The sequence below is a fragment of the Brachyhypopomus gauderio genome, chromosome 20 (assembly GCF_052324685.1).
Source record: "Brachyhypopomus gauderio isolate BG-103 chromosome 20, BGAUD_0.2, whole genome shotgun sequence".
Classification (NCBI taxonomy): domain Eukaryota; kingdom Metazoa; phylum Chordata; class Actinopteri; order Gymnotiformes; family Hypopomidae; genus Brachyhypopomus; species Brachyhypopomus gauderio.
The window spans coordinates 2,700,001-2,721,058 of record NC_135230.1 but is presented as its reverse complement, the minus strand read 5'-3'; the positions used below and the strand labels follow the sequence as shown (position 1 = coordinate 2,721,058).

At 44.1% G+C, this 21,058-nt stretch overlaps 3 protein-coding genes across 4 annotated transcripts in view; 2 read left to right on the top strand and 1 right to left on the bottom strand.

The window, feature by feature from the left end:
• Positions 1 to 377: 377 nt before the first annotated feature.
• On the bottom strand, positions 378 to 6,304 carry LOC143484606 (poly(A)-specific ribonuclease PARN-like). The gene is made up of 23 exons (XM_076983418.1): positions 6,207 to 6,304; positions 5,975 to 6,052; positions 5,790 to 5,869; positions 4,764 to 4,831; positions 4,592 to 4,673; positions 4,431 to 4,491; positions 3,928 to 4,093; positions 3,427 to 3,489; positions 3,284 to 3,322; positions 3,129 to 3,171; positions 2,945 to 3,025; positions 2,763 to 2,819; positions 2,576 to 2,653; positions 2,391 to 2,434; positions 2,239 to 2,281; positions 2,047 to 2,122; positions 1,745 to 1,855; positions 1,604 to 1,673; positions 1,322 to 1,377; positions 1,161 to 1,247; positions 934 to 1,008; positions 687 to 810; positions 378 to 543 (listed from the first exon to the last, which is right to left on the bottom strand). Exons 1-23 carry the CDS (start codon positions 6,223 to 6,225, stop codon positions 378 to 380), a joined length of 1,767 nt encoding a protein of 588 aa, XP_076839533.1. The 5' UTR covers positions 6,226 to 6,304.
• Positions 6,305 to 9,231: 2,927 nt separating this feature from the next.
• Positions 9,232 to 14,795, top strand: LOC143484296 (uncharacterized). Its single transcript, XM_076982955.1, has 2 exons — positions 9,232 to 9,377; positions 12,588 to 14,795. The coding sequence occupies exon 2, from the start codon at positions 12,590 to 12,592 to the stop codon at positions 13,673 to 13,675; it is 1,086 nt and encodes a 361-aa protein (XP_076839070.1). The 5' UTR covers positions 9,232 to 9,377; positions 12,588 to 12,589; the 3' UTR covers positions 13,676 to 14,795.
• Positions 14,796 to 16,638: 1,843 nt separating this feature from the next.
• Positions 16,639 to 21,058, top strand: part of LOC143484255 (thioredoxin domain-containing protein 11-like) — a 13,841-nt gene continuing 9,421 nt past the window's right edge. For both annotated transcript variants that reach the window (XM_076982889.1, XM_076982888.1), the window contains exons 1-4: positions 16,639 to 16,979; positions 17,415 to 17,631; positions 19,377 to 19,474; positions 20,704 to 20,833. In XM_076982889.1, coding sequence (XP_076839004.1) covers positions 16,852 to 16,979; positions 17,415 to 17,631; positions 19,377 to 19,474; positions 20,704 to 20,833 — 573 coding nt within the window. In that variant the 5' untranslated portion in view covers positions 16,639 to 16,851. The remainder of the gene's footprint in view (positions 16,980 to 17,414; positions 17,632 to 19,376; positions 19,475 to 20,703; positions 20,834 to 21,058) is intronic.

Sequence of the window (21,058 nt, the reverse complement as noted above, 5' to 3'; positions counted from 1 at the left end):
AAAAAAAATTGTGCTAAAATTTTTCCCCCATATCACCCACCCAGTGGTGACTGTAGCTTCTTGCCTACCTGCATTCTGATTGGCCGAGGGCCCGCCTTCATTCTGATTGGCAGAGGGCCCGGGCCAAGCATCAGCTTCCCTTGACTCTGCGTCTGCTGGGCTGGTAGACGCTGCACTGTCTTCTGGCCTAAATGAACACAGCAGCTATATTAAACATGGCTAGAGTCCAAGTGGACCAATGAGGAGACTGAGGGGCTGTGACATACAGAGTCCTAAGCCAATCGTCTGTGGTTCTGGAGACGACATCAGCATATGTCTGGCCACACCCACCACTCGCATTGGCTAAAATGATAAATGTGTCAGTATCGGAACAAAAATTAGTCATTCGATGCAACACCACCAAATATAAAACACTCACCATCCATCTTTATTTTTTTTTTCCCTGGATTGCTGTAGTTGCTCCAGTTGCTCTCGGCAACCCCGCTGAAGTCTGGGTTTGTTTCTTCCTGAGTGGGACTCAAACTCCTCTTCCCCGTCGGTGGCCTACGAACAGACACGAACGAACGAACACAAAACACACACAGATCTCATTTCAATATTTTTCTAGATCTCTTTTTCAGGTCTTTTCACTTGCTCACCTATTGTGAGCACAGCTGCAGGTGGAGATGGGCGTCATGGCAACAGACCTGCAGGAAGTGTCCGTCCAGCCGGCCTCACTCCACTTCCTGTTTGTGTTTTTCTGCTTAGCCTGCAAGTACTCCGCATACGTCTGGATCCGATAACTCTCCGCATACCGACTTGTGTTGACAGCTACAAACAGAACCAAAACCAAGCTAACGGTACCCAAAGGGACAATCGAGCAAACTGGTTCAGTCTCACACCCAAATACGCAACATGAGGAAAATGCAACGTGATTTAAGGTCTGAATCGTACCGATCTGCACCTGCTCCAGCTGGCTGAGGGACACGAAGGCCGACGTGTCATCAATCCACGACACCTGTATGTTACCTGAACGAGACAACATGCACAAAAGGTCACCAAACTCCAGGACCACAGGTGGGGTTTGAAACCCAGAACTTTACGTCCGCTGCAATTGGTGTATTCACAAACTGATTCTTTTATGTATTATTTTACTGTGTAGAAATGTGTGGGGGTCTCACCAAAAGCACTGAACAACTGGTACAAGTCGCTGGTCTTCCACTCTTTGGGGAATGTGACGTAGAGAACATGATCTCTCTTGGGCTGCACTAAACAAACGCGCACATTGAGTGAGAGAAAGCTGACGCAGGAAATGTTTGTACATGTTTGTGTTTTTACTTACAGTCTGGTCCAGTAACGTTCATGTAAGGAATATCAATGACCCGCATGAGGAACAGTCTGGGAACAGAGCACAGTCATCAAACCTCCAGATATACCCATGCTAAGAAACATTACAGGGTTTTAAGATCATGACCCATTTTTATGATCATAACTCATACTTGGCTGCTATTGGCTAAAGCTCATACACATTAGGGTGCTGCTCTCAAAATCAGATAATCTACACGACTGGATCCAACAGAAACCCAACAGAGAGCGATACTGCGTTTCATGTGTGCACACTCACTTGTTATAGAAGGGTTCAATGAGTTTTGAGCGAGAAGAAATATGAGCTCTTGGAGGAGTGAGGAATGAACCTACAGAGAGAAACACATTTAGAGAGAGCGAGCGAGCGAGAGAGAGACCTAGGCAGGTGCCCCCCACTCACCCAGGTAGTTGGCCATGGAGATGAAGCAGAGGCCAGTGATGTAGGCATCATAACCCGCCTCATGAAGACGTTCAGCAGCTGTGTCATAACTCTGAAAACCCTCAGAGCATTCTACACACACACACACACACACACACACACACACACACACACACACACACACACTTTACAACCCAACACATTAGCCCATGTCCCTTTCAAATGAAAAGACACGAACATATTCCTTGAACCCCAACAGCTGTGTACGCTATAGTTGGTCAAAGTGCGTGTGTAATTCTATATTATATTTTAAACATGCTCACCAACTCGAGGTGCTTTAAAAGGCTTATCCTTCAGTTGTTTTTCCAATTCTGCCAGAGATGTGTTGGTAATCAGCTCCTGGACAAACAGAGAAACCACACAATCACATGACACTGGTGGTGCCCACATTTAACCCTTCCAATCCTCTGAGGAGCCATGATCTCCTTCCAGTGGCTTTGACCTGTGAGATTTACCTTGAAAGGCTGAGTGGAGGCCATCAGCTTTGTGTCTAAAAGTCTAAAACCAAAAAGTAAATCAAAGTCAACAAAGTAAACCAGACATATCCAAACTGACACACACAAAAAATATTTAAAAAAAGAGAAATGAGAAACACACATTTACTTACCTGGGAAACACACACATGGTGACTTCTTTGAAATCATCCAATGCCTGAAAGGGTGCATACAAACATTTTTCTAGATCAGATAACTGTCCTACATCAAACAGTCATCTTCTGAGTGCGATTCCCCACAAAATATTAAATGTAAAGCACCAAAACAGTTGTCAGTTTGCCCCTATTGCTATGGCTACCTCTGGCAAAGGGCAGTAGAATTGATGGATAGTGTGCATGACATCCAGGAGCATGTTATGACCAACCACCAGCTTCCCCTGAGACACAGAGAGACAGAGAGGACCTTTTAATGTCATTCAAAATCATAATAACCTACAGCTCAGAAGCTGCTTAATCATCATCATCATGGTAAAAAGTGAAACTCACAGATTTGGAGATGGCATGAATGACTCTTGAAAACCCGACTGCATCATTCATCTCCTCCTGTCACACACACACACACACACACACACACACACACACACACACACACACACACACACACACACATTATGGAGCGCAGGACTCCAGACTCTCCCCAGACTGCACTTGTAGGGGTGAAAGGTCACCTGCTCTCGTTCGTACTTCTGTTGCTCTATCCTTCGCCTCTCGTCTTCGTCCACCTTACTGATCTGAAGAAAACGCTCCTTCTACACACACAAGCACACACACACACTATATTTGTGTGCAGTAATGAATGACAACTTCCTGAACCATGGCTGAGGATTATGGATTGTGATCAGAACACTCTACCTTTTCAGTTTCCACAGTTTCAACATGGAGACCTTTGGGGTACCTACAGGAATCACCACATAAACCAACATCAGCCTCAACCACAGAATACTGGACAATACAGACATGATCTCACACGCTTAACCAACATCTCCCCTAAGCACAGAGCCACTCACTTCCAGTTGAGAGTCTGATAGATGAGCTTCCTCTGAAACCTGCAGGAACAAGGAGGGACAGTGGGTGGTAGTTGGTTGCCATTTTTAGACACATGCAAAGCAAGCATCTCTGCTCAAGAGCAGCAGGGGGCGCTGTAGCTTACCCTGAGCACGGCTCCAGCTCCACAGACTTCTCTGGATTGTTCAGAAGAGTCTCCACCTTCTCACTGGACAACCAAACGCAAAGAATCAATAAGCACACCACCATGAAGATTCAAAGCTCACCAACAACCAGGGTACCTGGCCCTCAAATCCCTTACATCAGGGCTGTCCACATGCGCCATGATGGTCAGATTAGGTCAAACAAAATTGTGGGGGCCAATCACTATATAATTTGTGCAAACTTTTACCAAAGTTATAATAAATACATAAATGGCAAGTGGGGGGAGCTGGTGTAAGTCAGGTCTACTGCCATCTTCTGGTGAAATAAAATAGCTTGTATTTTATAAAATAGTGGGTGTTTGTAGGACATTACTGATTTGAGGACACAGGCTGCGGCCGGTGGGAATTTGAACACGCTGCCCAACACTGAAAGAGGCAAACTGGCCAATGTTCATATCCAGTACAGCTCAAACAAACAAAACCTGTGTGAGAGAAAAACTCACACAACTCTGCTGATGAAGTCTTTGTGTTCATCTGGCACATTCACTGGTCCTTTACAGGAATTGGGAGAGATGTAGGAAGGAGTCCCCGCCCCATTCATCTGGCTCCGCCTCTCCTCATACTGCTCCCTTAGCTGAGACTCCTCCTCCTGGTTCAGATATGGGATCCCTGTGGCGATCACAGGGGGCGTGCCAATCACACAGAGGGTGGGGCCAGTCAGTCTCAATCACCAAGTCTATTTGTTCTAAACTCGGAGCAAAGATCCAATGCAAATCTAAAAACAAACCCACTAGAAAGGATTACAGTCACTGCAGGTGCTCAGCAGCTGAAATGTCATTTGTTGAGTTTACAGAGAGGTGATGTACAGTCCTGCCCCTTGTTACATTGAGCCACCCTCCACTTTGCTGTAGCATAGAGTCCAGAGACCCCCCCCCCCCCCCCCCCCCCCCCCCCCTACCAGGCTGCTGTATAATCAATCTCCAGGTATGTCCTGGTGATCACTCACCACTGCGGAACACTTTGTTGAAGTCAAATCCTTGACTGGCCAAGAAGTCGATACTCGAGCTCTGAAACAGGTCATCAAGGAAAAGTCACCAAACATTCAAGCTCAGAAGCGCGCGCACACACACACACACACACACACACACACACACACGGCCCACTCACTTGACAGATGAACTTAATGTCCGGAGAGTTCCTGCTGAAAGGCTTTGGGAATATATAAAAGTTAAAAGCTTTCATCAGATACCTGCAGAAGAGAAAAATCACAAGTCATGATCAGTTAAGCACAATGAAAGTGCTGGTGTTGTGCAGGTGAAGGCACGATCGTGTAACTCACCTGCTCTGGGACTGCTCATAGCGGAATGCGCAGAGGCCAAACTGAAAAAGCAGGAAGTCCATGGAGTGCTAGAGGAAACGGAAAACATCATCAGGTGCACCAAGAACGGACGTCACCGTAACGACGACATCAGGTGCACCAAGAACGGACGTCACCGTAACAACGACATCAGGTGCACCAAGAACGGACGTCACCGTAACGACGACATCAGGTGCACCAAGAACAGACGTCACCATAACGACGACATCAGGTGCACCAAGAACAGACGTCACCATAACGACGACATCAGGTGCACCAAGAACAGACGTCACCATAACGACGACATCAGGTGCACCAAGAACAGACGTCACCATAACGACGACATCAGGTGCACCAAGAACAGACGTCACCATAACGACGACATCAGGTGCACCAAGAACAGACATCACCATAACAACGACATCAGGTGCACCAAGAACAGACGTCATCATGTCTGACCGAAGCAGAAACAGCAAGGACTGAATTTTACACTAGATAGATTTTTATTGATCCCTTTGTTTCCCTCAGGGAAATTAACAACACTAAAACATCAATTAAATATATTCATACATGTTCATCAAGTACATTATGTAAATCAATATTCCAATATGCACCAATTACATTATATAACAAGGGTTGCAGTTTTCATAATGTACCCTTATTCTTAATAATGATATTTAAATTTTGCTATTAGTTTCTCTTACTTCAATTGGTCCTATACCCTGGCCTTGGCGAGTTTTAATATAAATCCACGCAGCACCACTTTACGTCACTCTTATTAATCTTTATTATTCGTGCGACTGTCATCAGTGAGGCTGCTGGTGTGGGTACAGTGAGAAGACTCTGGAGTAACTCCCTGGTTTCCCTCTTGCTTCTCAACGACATTAATCTTAGATCTAGGATCGTGGATCTGCCGGTCCACACGTATTTTGAAGCTCATCCAGGACTGTAAGATGATCTAAACCAGCGTGTGTGTGTGTGTGTGTGAGCAGGGCTGCGAGCCCGTACCTTCCTCAGCTTCACGTATCGCTCCTCCGGCGTGTCCATCCCGTTGGTCAGCGCGCTGACGGACGGCCCGTCGCTTATCCCTGAAACACGCACAAACGCTCCTCAGGGTGTGAGCAGACACCAGGGTCTGAAGGTCCTGCAGCTCTAATGACGGAGAACCAGCACAACACCGGCGAGAACCTCACCTGAGAACTCCCCATCGATGGCCAGGAAGTCCGCGTCCTGGACGGCGCTGTAGATGGTGGGCAGACTGTCCTTAAAATCTGCGGGGAGGAGATCAAAACAGGTCAAACCTGCACTAAACACACACGCCAAAACCCCCCCAACACAAACACAGAGAAACACAACATGGTGTATATTCATATACACCAGCCTGGTGTCTACAACAGCTGCGCGGCGGCGTTAATTCACTCTTACTTTGTCGTGTTACCTCCATTCCTGCACAATCCCCAACAACTACCAACAGCGCAGGCGCACTGCCCTTTAACCCCTCACCAGGGACACTTCCGGTTAACCTCTCGCCCACCACACTTCCGGTTAACCTCTCGCCCACAACACTTCCGGAAGCTCGCAAAGCGGGGAGACTGCGGCGCTACTGCCACCTGCGGTTGGGAGGATCAGAATCAGAAGGAGCAAAACTTACACGCAGAGTCAAAAGTAAACTACAAAAAGAAAAGAAAATAAACAAAACTGACAGATCTATCTATCTATCTATCTATCTATCTATCTATCTATCTATCTATCTATCTATCTATCTATCTATCTATCTATCACCAACCCGCATTTCATATTTCATAGGTACATAACTAATCTAAGTAGGTATTCTTAAGTTATGCTATTAAGATCTTGGAGTTACCGCCAAATCAGAGAGGCTGCCTCCACCCCAAAAGAGGCGTGGCGTTGTGCAGCGTGACCGAGCGTAGAGATGTATAGTAGCTACACCAGGTACGCCTGCCTGCGTGAGGTACCTGACCAGTGGTGATGGGTAACTGAAGCTTCATGATGCACGACAGCTGTGTTTGAAATAGCCTACTACATACTACATACTACTGGCGTACTGATTGGGTCCCAAATCAATATCCAGTATGCAGCATGTGAATAAAAATAATTTTTCCAGTACGTGAAACATCCCCGGATGACATACTACATCCGCAAAATATTCTAGTACGCGAACAGAGCTATCTTTGTGGTATACGCTACGTTCACATGACCCCGTAGTATGCTTTGCTTTTTCCGCATACTGGAAACTGTACTGCATACTACTACGAGGACCAGTATGCAGTATCCAGCATATACTGAGTGCAGTATGCAGTATCCAGTATGTAGTAGGCTATTTCGAACACAGCCTGAGTCTTTCCTGACAATTGTGCTGAAAAAGATTAGAAGCTTCAAAGGTTCAGTGACGGTGACATCTGGTGGACAACTGAAGCCATAGCAACGTCTGAAGAGCATCACTGAAGTAATGGCACTGTTTCAATCCTGCAATAAAAGTTCAGAAAAGTCTGAGTGGTCATTCAAGTGTTTTGTTCATTTATATCAATCAATCACATTTTATTTATATAGATTTTTACAACGGTTGTTGTCACAAAGCTGCTTTACAAGTCCTAGCCCCCAGTGAGCAAGACAAGGGCGACAGTGGCAAGGAAAAACTCCCTAAGAGCATGAGGAAGAAACCTTGAGAGGAACCAAGACTCAGGGGGGGAACCCATCCTCCTCTGGATGACACCGGTCACCATAACAACAATTAGAGAGATACATAAACAAAAAAAATTGGGAATGATAAATAATTCTCATCTTTGTGTTTATTTAAATAAATGTGTTCTCTATGTAATTCCTATTCAGTCCTAAACGTCTTGATGGTTGGTAATAGTAGTGCAGGGCAGAGGAGATACAGCTAGGGGAGTATATGCGGGACATTTAGACATTTCTGGAGTGTGACAGCAACTCCGGCATTAAATTATTACAGTCTAGCTGAAAAGGCAGAACCAGAAGGTAACACAGACTTGGGAGCATTCTGAGACATTCTGAGACATTCTGAGACATTCTGAGACTGCTTGAGTGACCACGAGCAGTGACAGGATGACAGCACCAGCACCCCAGTCTACCATAAAACCCTTCGTCTATGAACCCCTGGATCTGTACCTTTATCTAAGGGGGCACATTAATTACCAAACACTAAAGTAAATAAGTGGGTTTTCAACCTAAACTTAAAGATTGAGACTGTGTCAGAGTCCTGGACACATTCTGGAAGGTTATTCCAAAGCTGGGGGGCCTTACCCCCTGCTGTTACCATATTAATTGTTGGAACTAATAAGAGGCCAGCACTGTGTGATTTTAGTGGACGTGGGGGTTCATAATAGGAAATAAGTTCCTGGAGGTAATCAGGAGCAAGCCTGTGCAGTGCTTTATAATCATGTGGTTGAAATTCTGTAACCCTTAAATGGTAAGCACAATAAAAGTCAGAAGCAGTTGGGTAAGATAATAGAGTAAAATAGATTTATTAATCAGGTATGGATATATTAAGCAAGTATGGATTAATTAAGCAAGTATGGATTAGTTCCAGAGACCCCTGTTACAAACGCACAAGGCGTCTGCCACAGAGAGAGCTAATTCCCCTCTCCAAACTCTCATCTTTTATACTTTAATCATAAGCACACACGGTGTCCACGAGGTGAACATGAGGTGATTAACAGAACATGATTGGACAAAACATGACATAATTTACACTGATTTGACAGATGCATATTGGCCCCTCCCCCTGCATGCCCCCTCCATGCTCCACATCCTCATGATGTCATGATGGACTGAGTGTCGCCGTAGTCCCTTCCAAGTGGTGATTAGGCACCTCCAGTGAGGTCAGTTTAGGAACATCAGAGGAACATCAGATTAGGAGTGAGCCGAGGCCGTCCAGAGAGAACGTAAACACATCTGAGGCCTACTGAAGTCACGAGGATGGCTTCAGTGCCATGATTAATGCACATATATGCAAAGAGACCTACACATATAATGTGTTTAATATATACTAAGAAAGCCTGGCAAAAAGGGAAATCATAACATTTTTATCACAGTCAGTAGAAGATTTTTAAAGTCAATACAGAATTTAACGGCGAGCCAATGCAGGGCTGATAGGACTGATCTGATATGATCGAATTTTCTAGTTCTAGTCAGAACTCTGGCTGTGGCATTTTGAACTATTTGAAGTTTATTTAGATTTCTATTTGAGCATTCTGACATTAATGAGTTACAGTAGTCTTATCTGGAGCTAACAAAGGCGTGCACCAATTTTTCTGCATCATGCTGGAATAACACATTTCTTAGCTAGGCAATGTTCCAGAGATGTAGAAAAGCTATCCTAGTAGAATTATCTATGTATTTATCAAATAGGTCAGAGTCGAGTATGACACTGAGGTTTGGCTACGGCGCCAGGTGTAATGGGGTAGTCTGCGAGATTAAGCCCAGAAGGAGAACTTCCGTTTTGTCACCATTGAGGTGGAGGACATCGGTCACGTGACACTGGTGTTCAGAATCACTCCGTCAGGAAGAGTGACGCACGCGCTGAAGCCTCGGCGTCATTTACCTACAGACCAGGTGAGTCGCTCCTCACAACCTGTATAACTAACACCAATTACCAATTATTGATTTATTTAAATATTCGAGATGTGTAGTTATCGTTCTAGATAAAACCCGAAATAAGTTGACCTGAAGCTCTTTATCTAGTGATCTAGGGGCATATAAGGTAGATAAAGTGTCCGGTCTGGGCCAACATGGACCTGCTCACCCCAGGACAATGATGGACGTGCCATCGTTTTATCGTTTGGTTCCGAGTGCTGACGAAATCTTCTCACTTTATTTGCATTGTTTCAAGTTATATATATATATAATGTTTTATCTGTCGAAAGGCCTAAAACAGGCAGACTGAGGAATGAGTTTTCTGCGTGTTTTCAGGCTTGTATCTTGTTTGTTTATTGTTAGTTAACTGTGCCGCATCGTTGATTTCGGAAGCATCAGCGAGATAGGCTACTGAATATATTTCGTTGTTATTAGTTTTATTTTAATTCGCTTGTAGTCTAGAATCGACTGGAAGTTTGTATTCCGTGCAGTTTCATCGTTCCCTAGTCAGCGGGGTTAGTTACTGGCTATTTGCCCATCATGATGGAAAAGTATGTGGCTTGTCCATGTAGCCTGATGGGTGTATGTAAGTGTAGTTTAAACTGGAGTGAAAGAGTTTCGTACTGAGGTCCCACATCAGCTCTCACGTGTGTGGCACAGTCGGATACTGAACTGCCATTGCCTCCTATACTGTACGCCAAAGCAGTATGTGATAAAGGGTAGTGTGCCCAAATACACAGTATGCGTTGGATAGTAATTGAAAAGTGCTCGGATGGCCTACTGAATCAGGAGCCATTTTGAAGTATGTGATTGCAGTAGGCCTACACTGTCCTATCCCATGATTCAACTGGAGCATTTAACTGTGATTGTGGGACATCATAGGTAAAATGGTGGACGTAGTATGTCCGAGGTTGTACTGAAAGAACACACTGTTTTAATGGTTGAGCAAGAACATACTGCATTGAAGTCTAGTGTCTACTGCCTACGGCATTTCAGATTCAGCTGTGATGGCTGTCTCGATTTTGGTTGTTGAGAAAGCAAACATTTTCCTCTCCCTTCCTCTGGGGACCCACAGCTCACAACCACAGGAAAGATTTCCTCAAAGTTTGAGGAACCTTATCTGACCCCCTAGGATCTCACCACCCCCCCCGCCATCACTTTGAAATTCATTGACTGACTTGTATCTAAGGGTTGTATCCAAATTTCAAAGGTTCTGGTATATTTATGTTCCAAGACACTGGATTTTTACCCATTCTAGAGGTTGTTGCTCTGTGAGACAGAAACTGAATGCCTGTCCATGTATTGTGCTATTTTTTATTTTAAACTTCGGTGTTACAGCTCCAGATCTAGAAGAACACGTAATCCAGCTAGCCTAATTCCTGATTAAGCTTTCTGCCTAAAATAACTCTTCTCCTTTATCTGAGCTTCTTTGGAAATGCCGTTATTTCAACACCCCTCTTCCACTAAAACCCTCCTGCAAGACAGAGGTCTTGCATATTAATTAAATTTCAGATCACAAAGAATGGAGACTTTTATGGCATTTTAAACTGACATTTAAATGTATTTTTGTGACATTTTATGGAATCCTAAAGTAAACAGGTGGTTTTTGTGGCGGTAAATCCTAAAAAAATTTCTGCCATTTTACAAATGACAAGTTTAGTTTGAGACTATTGATTGACTATTCAGACTAATCAAATACACCATATTTATCTATATAAACAACATGGCAGATTCACTAAACTATAGCTAGATAATAATTAATTGTAAACATTAATTCGGTGTTACTGCAGTAATATTATTATTGCTTGTTAGGGACAGACTGTGATCCCGAGCTGTGAATAGCCTTTGGCTTCGTCACTAAGGAGACAGAATGCTGCACAAAAGACGTTTGAGTAAATTAACGCAAGTTTTTTCAGAGTTTGAAAGAGTTCAAAGGCTCCATGACAATGTCCCATTGACTCGGAATTTCAATGTTGGACAATAACGAGTTGCAAAATATCACAATGTATTGGATATCGCAATATACTGTAAACAATGTGTAGGCTACTAGTGTTTAGCTATATGAATACTGGTAGTGATACATGTTGGAGGCTATTCTTAGCTGACTAAGCAGGTGTTTAATACTAACATTAAACTCCTGTTGCAAAATGAAAGCTATAGCAATAGCTGTTCTTAAAAGCCTTAAGCATTTCTTCTACGCCTTCTCTCCTCATTTCTTTTCAGAAGAATCCGTGATGTCATAAAATAATTAGGCAGAGCCTTATACGTCTGCTTGAGCCCATAGTATGATTTGCTTTTGTCGAGAACCAATATGCAGTATTCAGTATATACTAAGTGCAGTATACAGTATGTAGTAGGCCACTTCGAACATAGCCTGAATTCCCGTTGTGTGGCCAGCGATGAATTATTCACAACGTGTCAACAAAGGCAGAATGCACTCAGTCATAAGACCAGACATTTCCCGTTTCACATTACCAGTTGGTATCAATAGTACAAACTACATTGAAATGACATTGGTTAACTTTTTCCTCTCATACGAGATGTTGCCTGCCCTGATCTGATTGATACTTCTTCCTCATATTTATCAGTACAGGCATTTAAACATGTCATTACTGACACATTGTTGCTGTTGGGTCCCAGAGTAAGGCCCTTAACCCTCAGTTGTTTGAATTGTATTGAGTCATAATTGTCAGTCGCTGGTTCTGATGTGTGGACCAAGCAGAGGTCTGGGTCGAGGCGGTGTTGGGCCTGGGTCATCCTGCTGGTGGTGTATTGAGATTTGAGCTGATTCGTCATCACTGACCTACCTACACACCTGACTGTAGAGGTCCAGTTGGAGCTGACTTTACAACGTTATGTACTGAATAGCATGCAACTGTAAATAAAAATGAAGTCTAACCTCATACAGAAAGTACTAGTGTGTTGCAAGTTCAACACCACTTTTGGTCATTTATTCTTAAAACATGTTAAGGTGCCTTTTAGTGAGTTACTACTGTAACACACCTGATTTAGCTCAGTATTGCACATCATTCAAATAATGCAAGTTTGGTTTGTTTGACCAACATAAGCAGGATTGAAAATCAAATCTAAACCCCTAAACTGTATAAATATTATTTACATGATGTATGGCCCTTCATTGTGTTGGTCACAATTGCATCTCACACTTTTGTAATGTCTTTTTTTCTCCAGAGATGAATGACGTCCATTCGCAGGTCTTCTCCTGCTCCGTGTGTGCCCTTTCCTACACAGCTCAAGTTTACCTTCACAAACACATTAAGAAATGTCACCATGAGGAATTGATCAAGTCAAGAGAAGTTAAATCTAAGAATTTGGCACCCAAAATAAGCTTCAGTACTCCACAAACATCCTCTGATACTCTTCACTCCAACACACCTCACAGACAATCACAGAAAGACACAAGAGAGGAGAGAACTCACCAGTGCTCAGAGTGTGGCAAGAGTTTAACTAGTCAGAGTACTCTCCACCGACACCAGCGCACTCACACAGGAGAGAAGCCGTATCACTGCTCAGAATGCAGGAAGAGTTTTACTGTACAGTGTAATTTCTACAAACACCAGTGCACTCATGCAGGAGAGAAGCCATATCACTGCTCAGAGTGTGGGAAGAGTTTTACTAGACCGAGTCATCTCCACCTACACCAGCGTATTCATACAGGAGAGAAGCCATATCACTGCTCAGAGTGTGAGATGAGTTTCAGTAGACAGTGTCATCTCTCCCAACACCAGCACACTCACACAGGAGAGAAGCCCTATCACTGCTCAGAATGTGGAAAGAATTTTAAAAGACAGAGTAGTCTCCAACAGCACCAGCGCATTCACACAGGAGAGAAGCCGTATCACTGCTTAGAGTGTGGGAAGAGTTTCACTGTAAAGAGTCATTTTCACGAACACCAGCGCACTCACACAGGAGTGAAGCCGTATTACTGCTCAGAGTGTGGGAAGAATTTTATTACACAGAATGATCTTCAAAAACACCAGGTCATTCATACAGGAGAGAAGCCTTATCAGTGCTCAGATTGTGCAAAGAATTTTAATAGACAGAGTAGTCTCAAAAGACACCAGCAAATTCACACAGGAGCAAAGCCATTTTATTGCTCAGAATGTGGGAAGAATTTTAATAGACAGTTTACCCTCCAACAACACCAGCGTATTCACACAGGAGAGAAGCCATATCACTGCTCAGAGTGCGGGAAGAGCTTTACTCAACAGAGTAATTTCCGCCAACATCGGTGCACTCACACAGGAGAAAAGCCGTAACCCTGCTTAGATTGTGGGCGGAGCTTCTGTTTTTTGAGTACCTTTAAGAAACACACATGCACTAAATGTTTGTCTACCTTCTTTGACAAACCGTCTACTGTGGTTGGCCTCTTTTGCTGCCACCTAGAGGATCTGTAGTACATTGCAGTTTACCATTCCTTTTCTGTGGTGCAAAAGCAGAAATTTTACATTATTTTTGTTATATTACCTATTGTCTATTGTTCTTATTACATTTTTCGTTGTGAATACTACAATTAGTCATTTTAGCATTTCTTCTCTGAAATAAATGATTTTTAATTTAAAAACATTGATATGCAAAGTGTGTGATACAAGTCTTCAATTTGACAGAAGTCCGCCAAGTAGGACCTCTAACACACAGTGGAGTATTAACCCTGTTGAGAACCTCTAACACACAGTGCAGTATTAACCTAACCCTGTTGAGAACCTCTAACACACAGTGCAGTATTAACCTAACCCTGGAGAGAACATCTAACACACAGTCGAGTATTAACCTAACCCTGTTGAGAACCTCTAACACACAGTGCAGTATTAACCCTGGAGAGAACCTCTAACACACATTGGAGTATTAACCTAACCCTGGAGAGAACCTCTAACACACAGTGGAGTATTAACCTAATCCTGGAGAGAACCTTGTTATGGTGCCATGCGCTATTTAAAAAATAGTTTTCTACAGGCTGTTCACTATGTGGACCCACAGGGTGCCTACAGTGACCACATGAGGACCGCTGAGCAAAATACCACGTCAGTCATCACGTGGTCACGGCACTGTAGAACCAGTTTGTGCCTGTCATTACCGTTGTTACTGATATGAACATTATTATTGCTTTTCTGTGTTGTGAGGGTGGGTGCCATGTTGTATTTTGTTTTTGTTCCTGTTTAATTGGAAATTGGGTAGACATGTGGATTTGTTTGTCTTTTTTTCTTTCTAGGGAAGTTAGAGGATCTGTGTTTAGTTCGTTTCGTGTTTCGTGTTGGTGTAAATCTTCCCCTGACGTCTTCCTGTTTATCATTTATATTGTGGTTATGGTCTTAAGGAATTATGTTGCAGAGGAGTGAGAATCAAAACTTTGATAAACAAAAGATTGAAATCTGTGGAGTGCGTTTGCCTGAATTATTTTATGTCTTCTATGTCTTCACCCTGTTTACTCTATCCATCAGTAAGTATTGATCTGAGGGTTTTGTGAGAAGGGAGGGACTAGCTGTCATGTTAAAGTTAAGGCATTTCCTCCCAGTCGGAAACAAACGAATGAAAATTAAGACACACAAGATTGACACTGAAAGGTGTATACTCTTCCTGCAGATGTATAATTTAGGAATATAAGAATTTGTCTGTCAGGATACATTAGTTAAGGCATTTCAATGGCATTCACTCTACTGAAGCCATCTATGACTTAACATACTTCATCAACTTACAAAACCAGAGATGAGGTGATCAACTTGCTAGTAACATCAGATTTATACACATACATTATGACAATAGGAGAAAAGTGATGTGATAATAGTCTCATAAGTGAATAACATGACAAAACAGAAATTATGAGCAAAGCATATGTACATCAATATTGAACAGATGGGTTATATGGTTTTCAACAGTAATGATACATTTTTAATCGTGTCCTGATAAAACAGTGTATGACTGGCAAGTTATGTTCCAGACACTGAACACTGCAGGGCTAAATGATCTGATGATCCTGTATTCTTTATCTTTGTTATCCTTTTCTTTCTTAGAAATATTCCAAATTTGGTGTCTTTGGGTTGGTCTTGAAGAGCTGCTTCCTAGTAGGTCTGTGGCAGTTAATCACAACGCAACGAGTTATTTTTATCTTGAGTGCAGTCAGAGTCAAGAAAATTTAAAAACTGCTTGGCGTCCCACCTGTTGCACAGAAACATCGACACTCAGAAAAGTGAAAATGCACAATGGAAATTTAAATGTATAATACGCGAAAATTCTTCCTGCCAAACGCATTTTCTCGAAATTATTACAGATCATTTTAGGAACGTCACTTAAGTAGCCTACACGAAATATACCTTTTTATATAACAATTATGATATTTATAATAATTTCTGTTATTATTGTACATCTATTATTATTAATCTGTTGTAATTTAAATGGTATTGTTTTATATTATTTAACGATATCCCTGGTTTTACAATACTGAAACAACACTATGTATTTATATATATTAATAATATATTTATATATATATAGTGCTAATCATGGACGTAAATTTGATTTCAAAAGTGGGGGGGACATGGATTCGTCGCTATTTAAATATTTCGTTTTAACCGTAAAAACTGGGGGGGACCAAAGCCGGCTTTTGAAAAAGTGGGGGGACATGTCCCCCCCGTCCCCCCCCAAAATTACGTCCGTGGTGCTAATATCCATCAGAATACGCGCTAGAATGGACGGACGCGCTCGGAGGACAATAATGAATGAGAAGATACCCGAATGGCGCACTGATGCCACCTAATGGACAAAGTAAGTATACGCAGGCAAATACCTTCTGACGTTCTGGAGAAAAAAAACATGTCGAAATAATTATCATAAAAAACAATGTTAAGAAAAATGTATCTTGAGTAATGCGTTAGACGTTCTTACTTACTAACTACAGTGTCTTTCGTGCGCTTCAAACAATGTAAAAAAAAACAAAAAAAAAAAACAAAATCGAATTAAAATATTTAAAATTGCCATGCAAAGTCGCAGTAGATCATGTGGCCACATATAGTGGGATCAAACGTCTTGGTATTGATTGAGATCAATAGGCTACAGGATATTTAGTTATTTTTACGTCATATGAAGCGTTATCAGCTATACAACACAACGCAGCACATTTAAAGTAGTTTGTGTGAACACGCTTCGGTCCCGTTTCGTGCGCTTTTTCGTACGCGTGCGTATTTTAGAGACGGTCCCATAGGTCGGCCCCGCCTCCTCTCACACACGCGGAAGTGTCGGCCCCGCCTCCTCTCACACACGCGGAAGTGTGTTAGGGCGACGTGGGGCGGCCAGGTTGGTCCAGGAAGCTCGCAGCGCTCCGAGGAGGACGGTGTGGCCCGTGTGGTGTGTCTACGCGCCCGGGTTGGTCCAGCCCTTTTCGGGGAATGTCGCAGGACTGCGAGGAGAGTTAATAAATGGAGGGCACGGCGCAGGGGCGGTGATGTTGCGGCGGTTGCGGGGGGATGATATCCGGCAGCTGGTGAAGCAGATGGCCCGGAGACCCGCCGTGCTGTGCGGAGCGGCGCTGCTCACCTGCGCCCTCGTCCTGGCCATCAAACTCGGCTACAGGTAACCGGGACACTCCGGTACACTCGCGTGGTACTGGTGCGTGGTGTCTTCTCACTCTGGGAGTGTTTAACATGTTTAACCCGGTAGGACGAGTCGCCCGTGTCTAGTGGGACGTCTTGAACGTCGTCGAGAAGTTCATGCTCGTTGGTTCACCGACGTGTCCTACACGGTGGACACCAGTACGGCCCACGGATCCTGTTAGGAGAGGTCCGACACACCGGGCTGTGGGTCTGTGTGCGTGTTAAATCGCGTTGAAGGAATCAGAGACGGGGGTTTTGTCCAAGAGAACCAGTAGCACTTGAAGGTGGCCAGGACGGAGATGCGTAATTCCACCAAAATAAGATTCCGCACCTGTTCACACAGATCCCACACGGACTGTGTCGCTGACGTGAGTGAACTAATCTCGCCGTTTCACTCCCCCTCACTCTTCCCCAGCCGGGCCAAGTCGGTGGTGGTGGCGGCCAGAGTTCCCGTGCGGTTCTTCCCAACGCACGTCCCTGTTGTGGATCTGTTTCTGGGACAGCAGGAACAAGCAGACTCGCTGTGTGAGGGGACGGACGTGTGCTTGCTGTTTTACTACGCCCCCTGGTGCGCGCACTCTGTCGCTGCACGGGAGCACATCCAGCAGGTGGCGCTGCGCTTGGCTGAACAGGTACTGTGTGGTGGTGTACGTGTGGGGTTATTGTACTGTGTGGTGGTGTACGTGTGGGGTTATTGTACTGAGTGGTGGTGTACGTGTGGGGTTATTGTACTGAGTGGTGGTGTACGTGTGGGGTTATTGTACTGTGTGGTGGTGTACGTGTGGGGTTATTGTACTGTGTGGTGGTGTACGTGTGGAGTTATTGTACTGTGTGGTGGTGTACGTGTGGAGTTATTGTACTGTGTGGTGGTGTACGTGTGGGGTTATTGTACTGTGTGGTGGTGTACGTGTGGGGTTATTGTACTGTGTGGTGGTGTACGTGTGGAGTTATTGTACTGTGTGGTGGTGTACGTGTGGGGTTATTGTACTGTGTGGTGGTGTACGTGTGGGGTTATTGTACTGTGTGGTGGTGTACGTGTGGGGATATTGTACGGTGTGGTGGTGTACGTGTGGGGTTATTGTACTGTGTGGTGGTGTACGTGTGGAGTTATTGTACGGTGTGGTGGTGTACGTGTGGAGTTATTGTACTGTGTGGTGGTGTACGTGTGGGGTTATTGTACTGTGTGGTGGTGTACGTGTGGGGTTATTGTACTGTGTGGTGGTGTACGTGTGGGGTTATTGTACTGTGTGGTGGTGTACGTGTGGGGTTATTGTACTGTGTGGTGGTGTACGTGTGGGGTTATTGTACTGTGTGGTGGTGTACAGTGTGGGGTTATTGTACTGTGTGGTGGTGTACAGTGTGGGGTTATTGTACTGTGTGGTGGTGTACAGTGTGGGGTTATTGTACTGTGTGGTGGTGTACAGTGTGGGGTTATTGTACTGTGTGGTGGTGTACGTGTGGGGTTATTGTACTGTGTGGTGGTGTACGTGTGGGGTTATTGTACGGTGTGGTGGTGTACGTGTGGGGTTATTGTACGGTGTGGTGGTGTACGTGTGGAGTTATTGTACTGTGTGGTGGTGTACGTGTGGGGTTATTGTACTGTGTGGTGGTGTACGTGTGGGGTTATTGTACTGTGTGGTGGTGTACGTGTGGGGTTATTGTACTGTGTGGTGGTGTACAGTGTGGGGTTATTGTACTGTGTGGTGGTGTACAGTGTGGGGTTATTGTACTGTGTGGTGGTGTACGTGTGGGGTTATTGTACTGTGTGGTGGTGTACGTGTGGAGTTATTGTACTGTGTGGTGGTGTACGTGTGGAGTTATTGTACTGTGTGGTGGTGTACGTGTGGGGTTATTGTACTGTGTGGTGGTGTACGTGTGGGGTTATTGTATTGTGTGGTGGTGTACGTGTGGGGTTATTGTACTGTGTGGTGGTGTACAGTGTGGGGTTATTGTACTGTGTGGTGGTGTACAGTGTGGGGTTATTGTACTGTGTGGTGGTGTACAGTGTGGGGTTATTGTACTGTGTGGTGGTGTACGTGTGGAGTTATTGTACTGTGTGGTGGTGTACAGTGTGGAGTTATTGTACAGTGTGGTGTTATTGTACTGTGTGGTGGTGTACGTGTGGAGTTATTGTACTGTGTGGGGTTGTTGTACGTGTGGGGTTGTTGTACTGTGTGGTGGTGTACGTGTGGAGTTATTGTACTGTGTGGTGGTGTACAGTGTGGAGTTATTGTACGTGTGGGGTTATTGTACTGTGTTTCTGCATCAGCTGTATGAATCATGTAAAAATGAAGTTGTTCTGCGTATGAAGTTGTGTTTGCATTCTTGAAATGTGTTTCCTGTGTGTCTGTGTCTGCTGTAATGATGTTTCCTGCAGGTTCAGTTCGTGGCGGTGAATTGCTGGTGGAGTCAGGGAAAGTGCCGGAAGCAGAAGACCTTTGATCGATACCCCGTGGTACACCTGCACTACAGGAGGTAACGGTTACACTGGAGTCACCAACACCGTTCAGAAGGGACGGCAGTGCACACAGTTCCCTCTAACTAATTATACTAACTAATTATACTAATTATACTAATTAATTATACTAACTAATTACACAGGGGATAAAATTTAAAATGAGTAATGTAATTTTTAATGTGTAATGTTCTCTTTCTGTCTGTCTGTCTATGTATCTGTGTGCATACTTGTCTTACTGACGCTCTCTGTCAGTCTGTGTGTCTGTCTTCCTGACGGACACTCAAACGTATTGGCGTGACCATATCCACTTGCAGTATTGCCAAAGCAGTGTTATTGTTCAACAATGGTGGGATTGGGAGTTTGTAGGTTTTAGGTAGGGACTTAAGGTTGGGGTGAATCAGCTCAAATGTTGTGAAGTAGATCTGATGTATTTGGTGAAATGTTTCACATTCAGTGAGGAAGTGCAGCTCTGTCTCTACAGTCACACTGTTACACTGCTGCAGAGTCTCTGCTCTCTGGCAGCCATGATCTCTTGTATCGGCCCGTCTGGATGGCCAGGCTGTGTTCACTGAGTCTGGACTTTGTCAACATGGTTCTGTTTTTAGTATCAGTTACTGTAAGCAGGTAGTTACTGTAATGCAGATAGCACTGCATTTTGTTTTGTGCTTGTGTTTGTGCTTTCCAATGGGTGATGTAGTTTTGTTTTTGAAGTGTTATAATTTGGTTTGGCCTGATTGATTGTATTCCAGTCTGGTCCTGATGTGGAACAGTGTTAGTGTTGGTTAGTGTCAGGACCAGCTGTGTGAGGGGACTCTTGTCCAGTCTGGTCCTGATGTGGGACAGTGTTAGTGTTGGTTAGTGAACTCAGTGTCAGGACCAGCTGTGTGAGGGACTCTTGTCCAGTCTGGTCCTGATGTGGGACAGTGTTAGTGTTGGTTAGTGAACTCAGTGTCAGGACCAGCTGTGTGAGGGCTCTTCTCTCTGCTCAGCTCTTGGCTTGGGTGTCTATTCCATTGTTCAAAATCGTGGTTTACGAGTGGCCCCCACACCTCACTACTATACAATACATCTGGCTCTATAATAGACTATAATATATTTAGCTAAATTTGAGTTGTTACTTGAATTTGTCATTTGATTGCATATAATGCTCATTGCCTATTTGATCATTTCATGTAAAATGCTCTCTCTATCTCCCTCTCTCCCCCCCTCCTTCACTCTTTCTCTCTTTCTGTGTGTGCATGTGTAGGTTTGGTCCTATTGAGTATAAAGGTCCATTTGAAGCGCATTATGTTGAGAGTTTTATCAGAAGAGTCGTGACGCCCCTCACATACCTGCCATCCCGCACGGCCGTGCACACCTTTAAATCACACCACGAGGTAATGGACACACACACACACACACACCTTTAAATCACACCACGAGGTAATGGTCACACACCCACACACACACACCCTTAAATCACACCATGAGGTAATGGACACACACACCTTTAAATCACACCATGAGGTAATGGACACACACACACCTTTAAATCACACCACGAGGTAATGGTCACACACCCACACACACACACCCTTAAATCACACCATGAGGTAATGGAG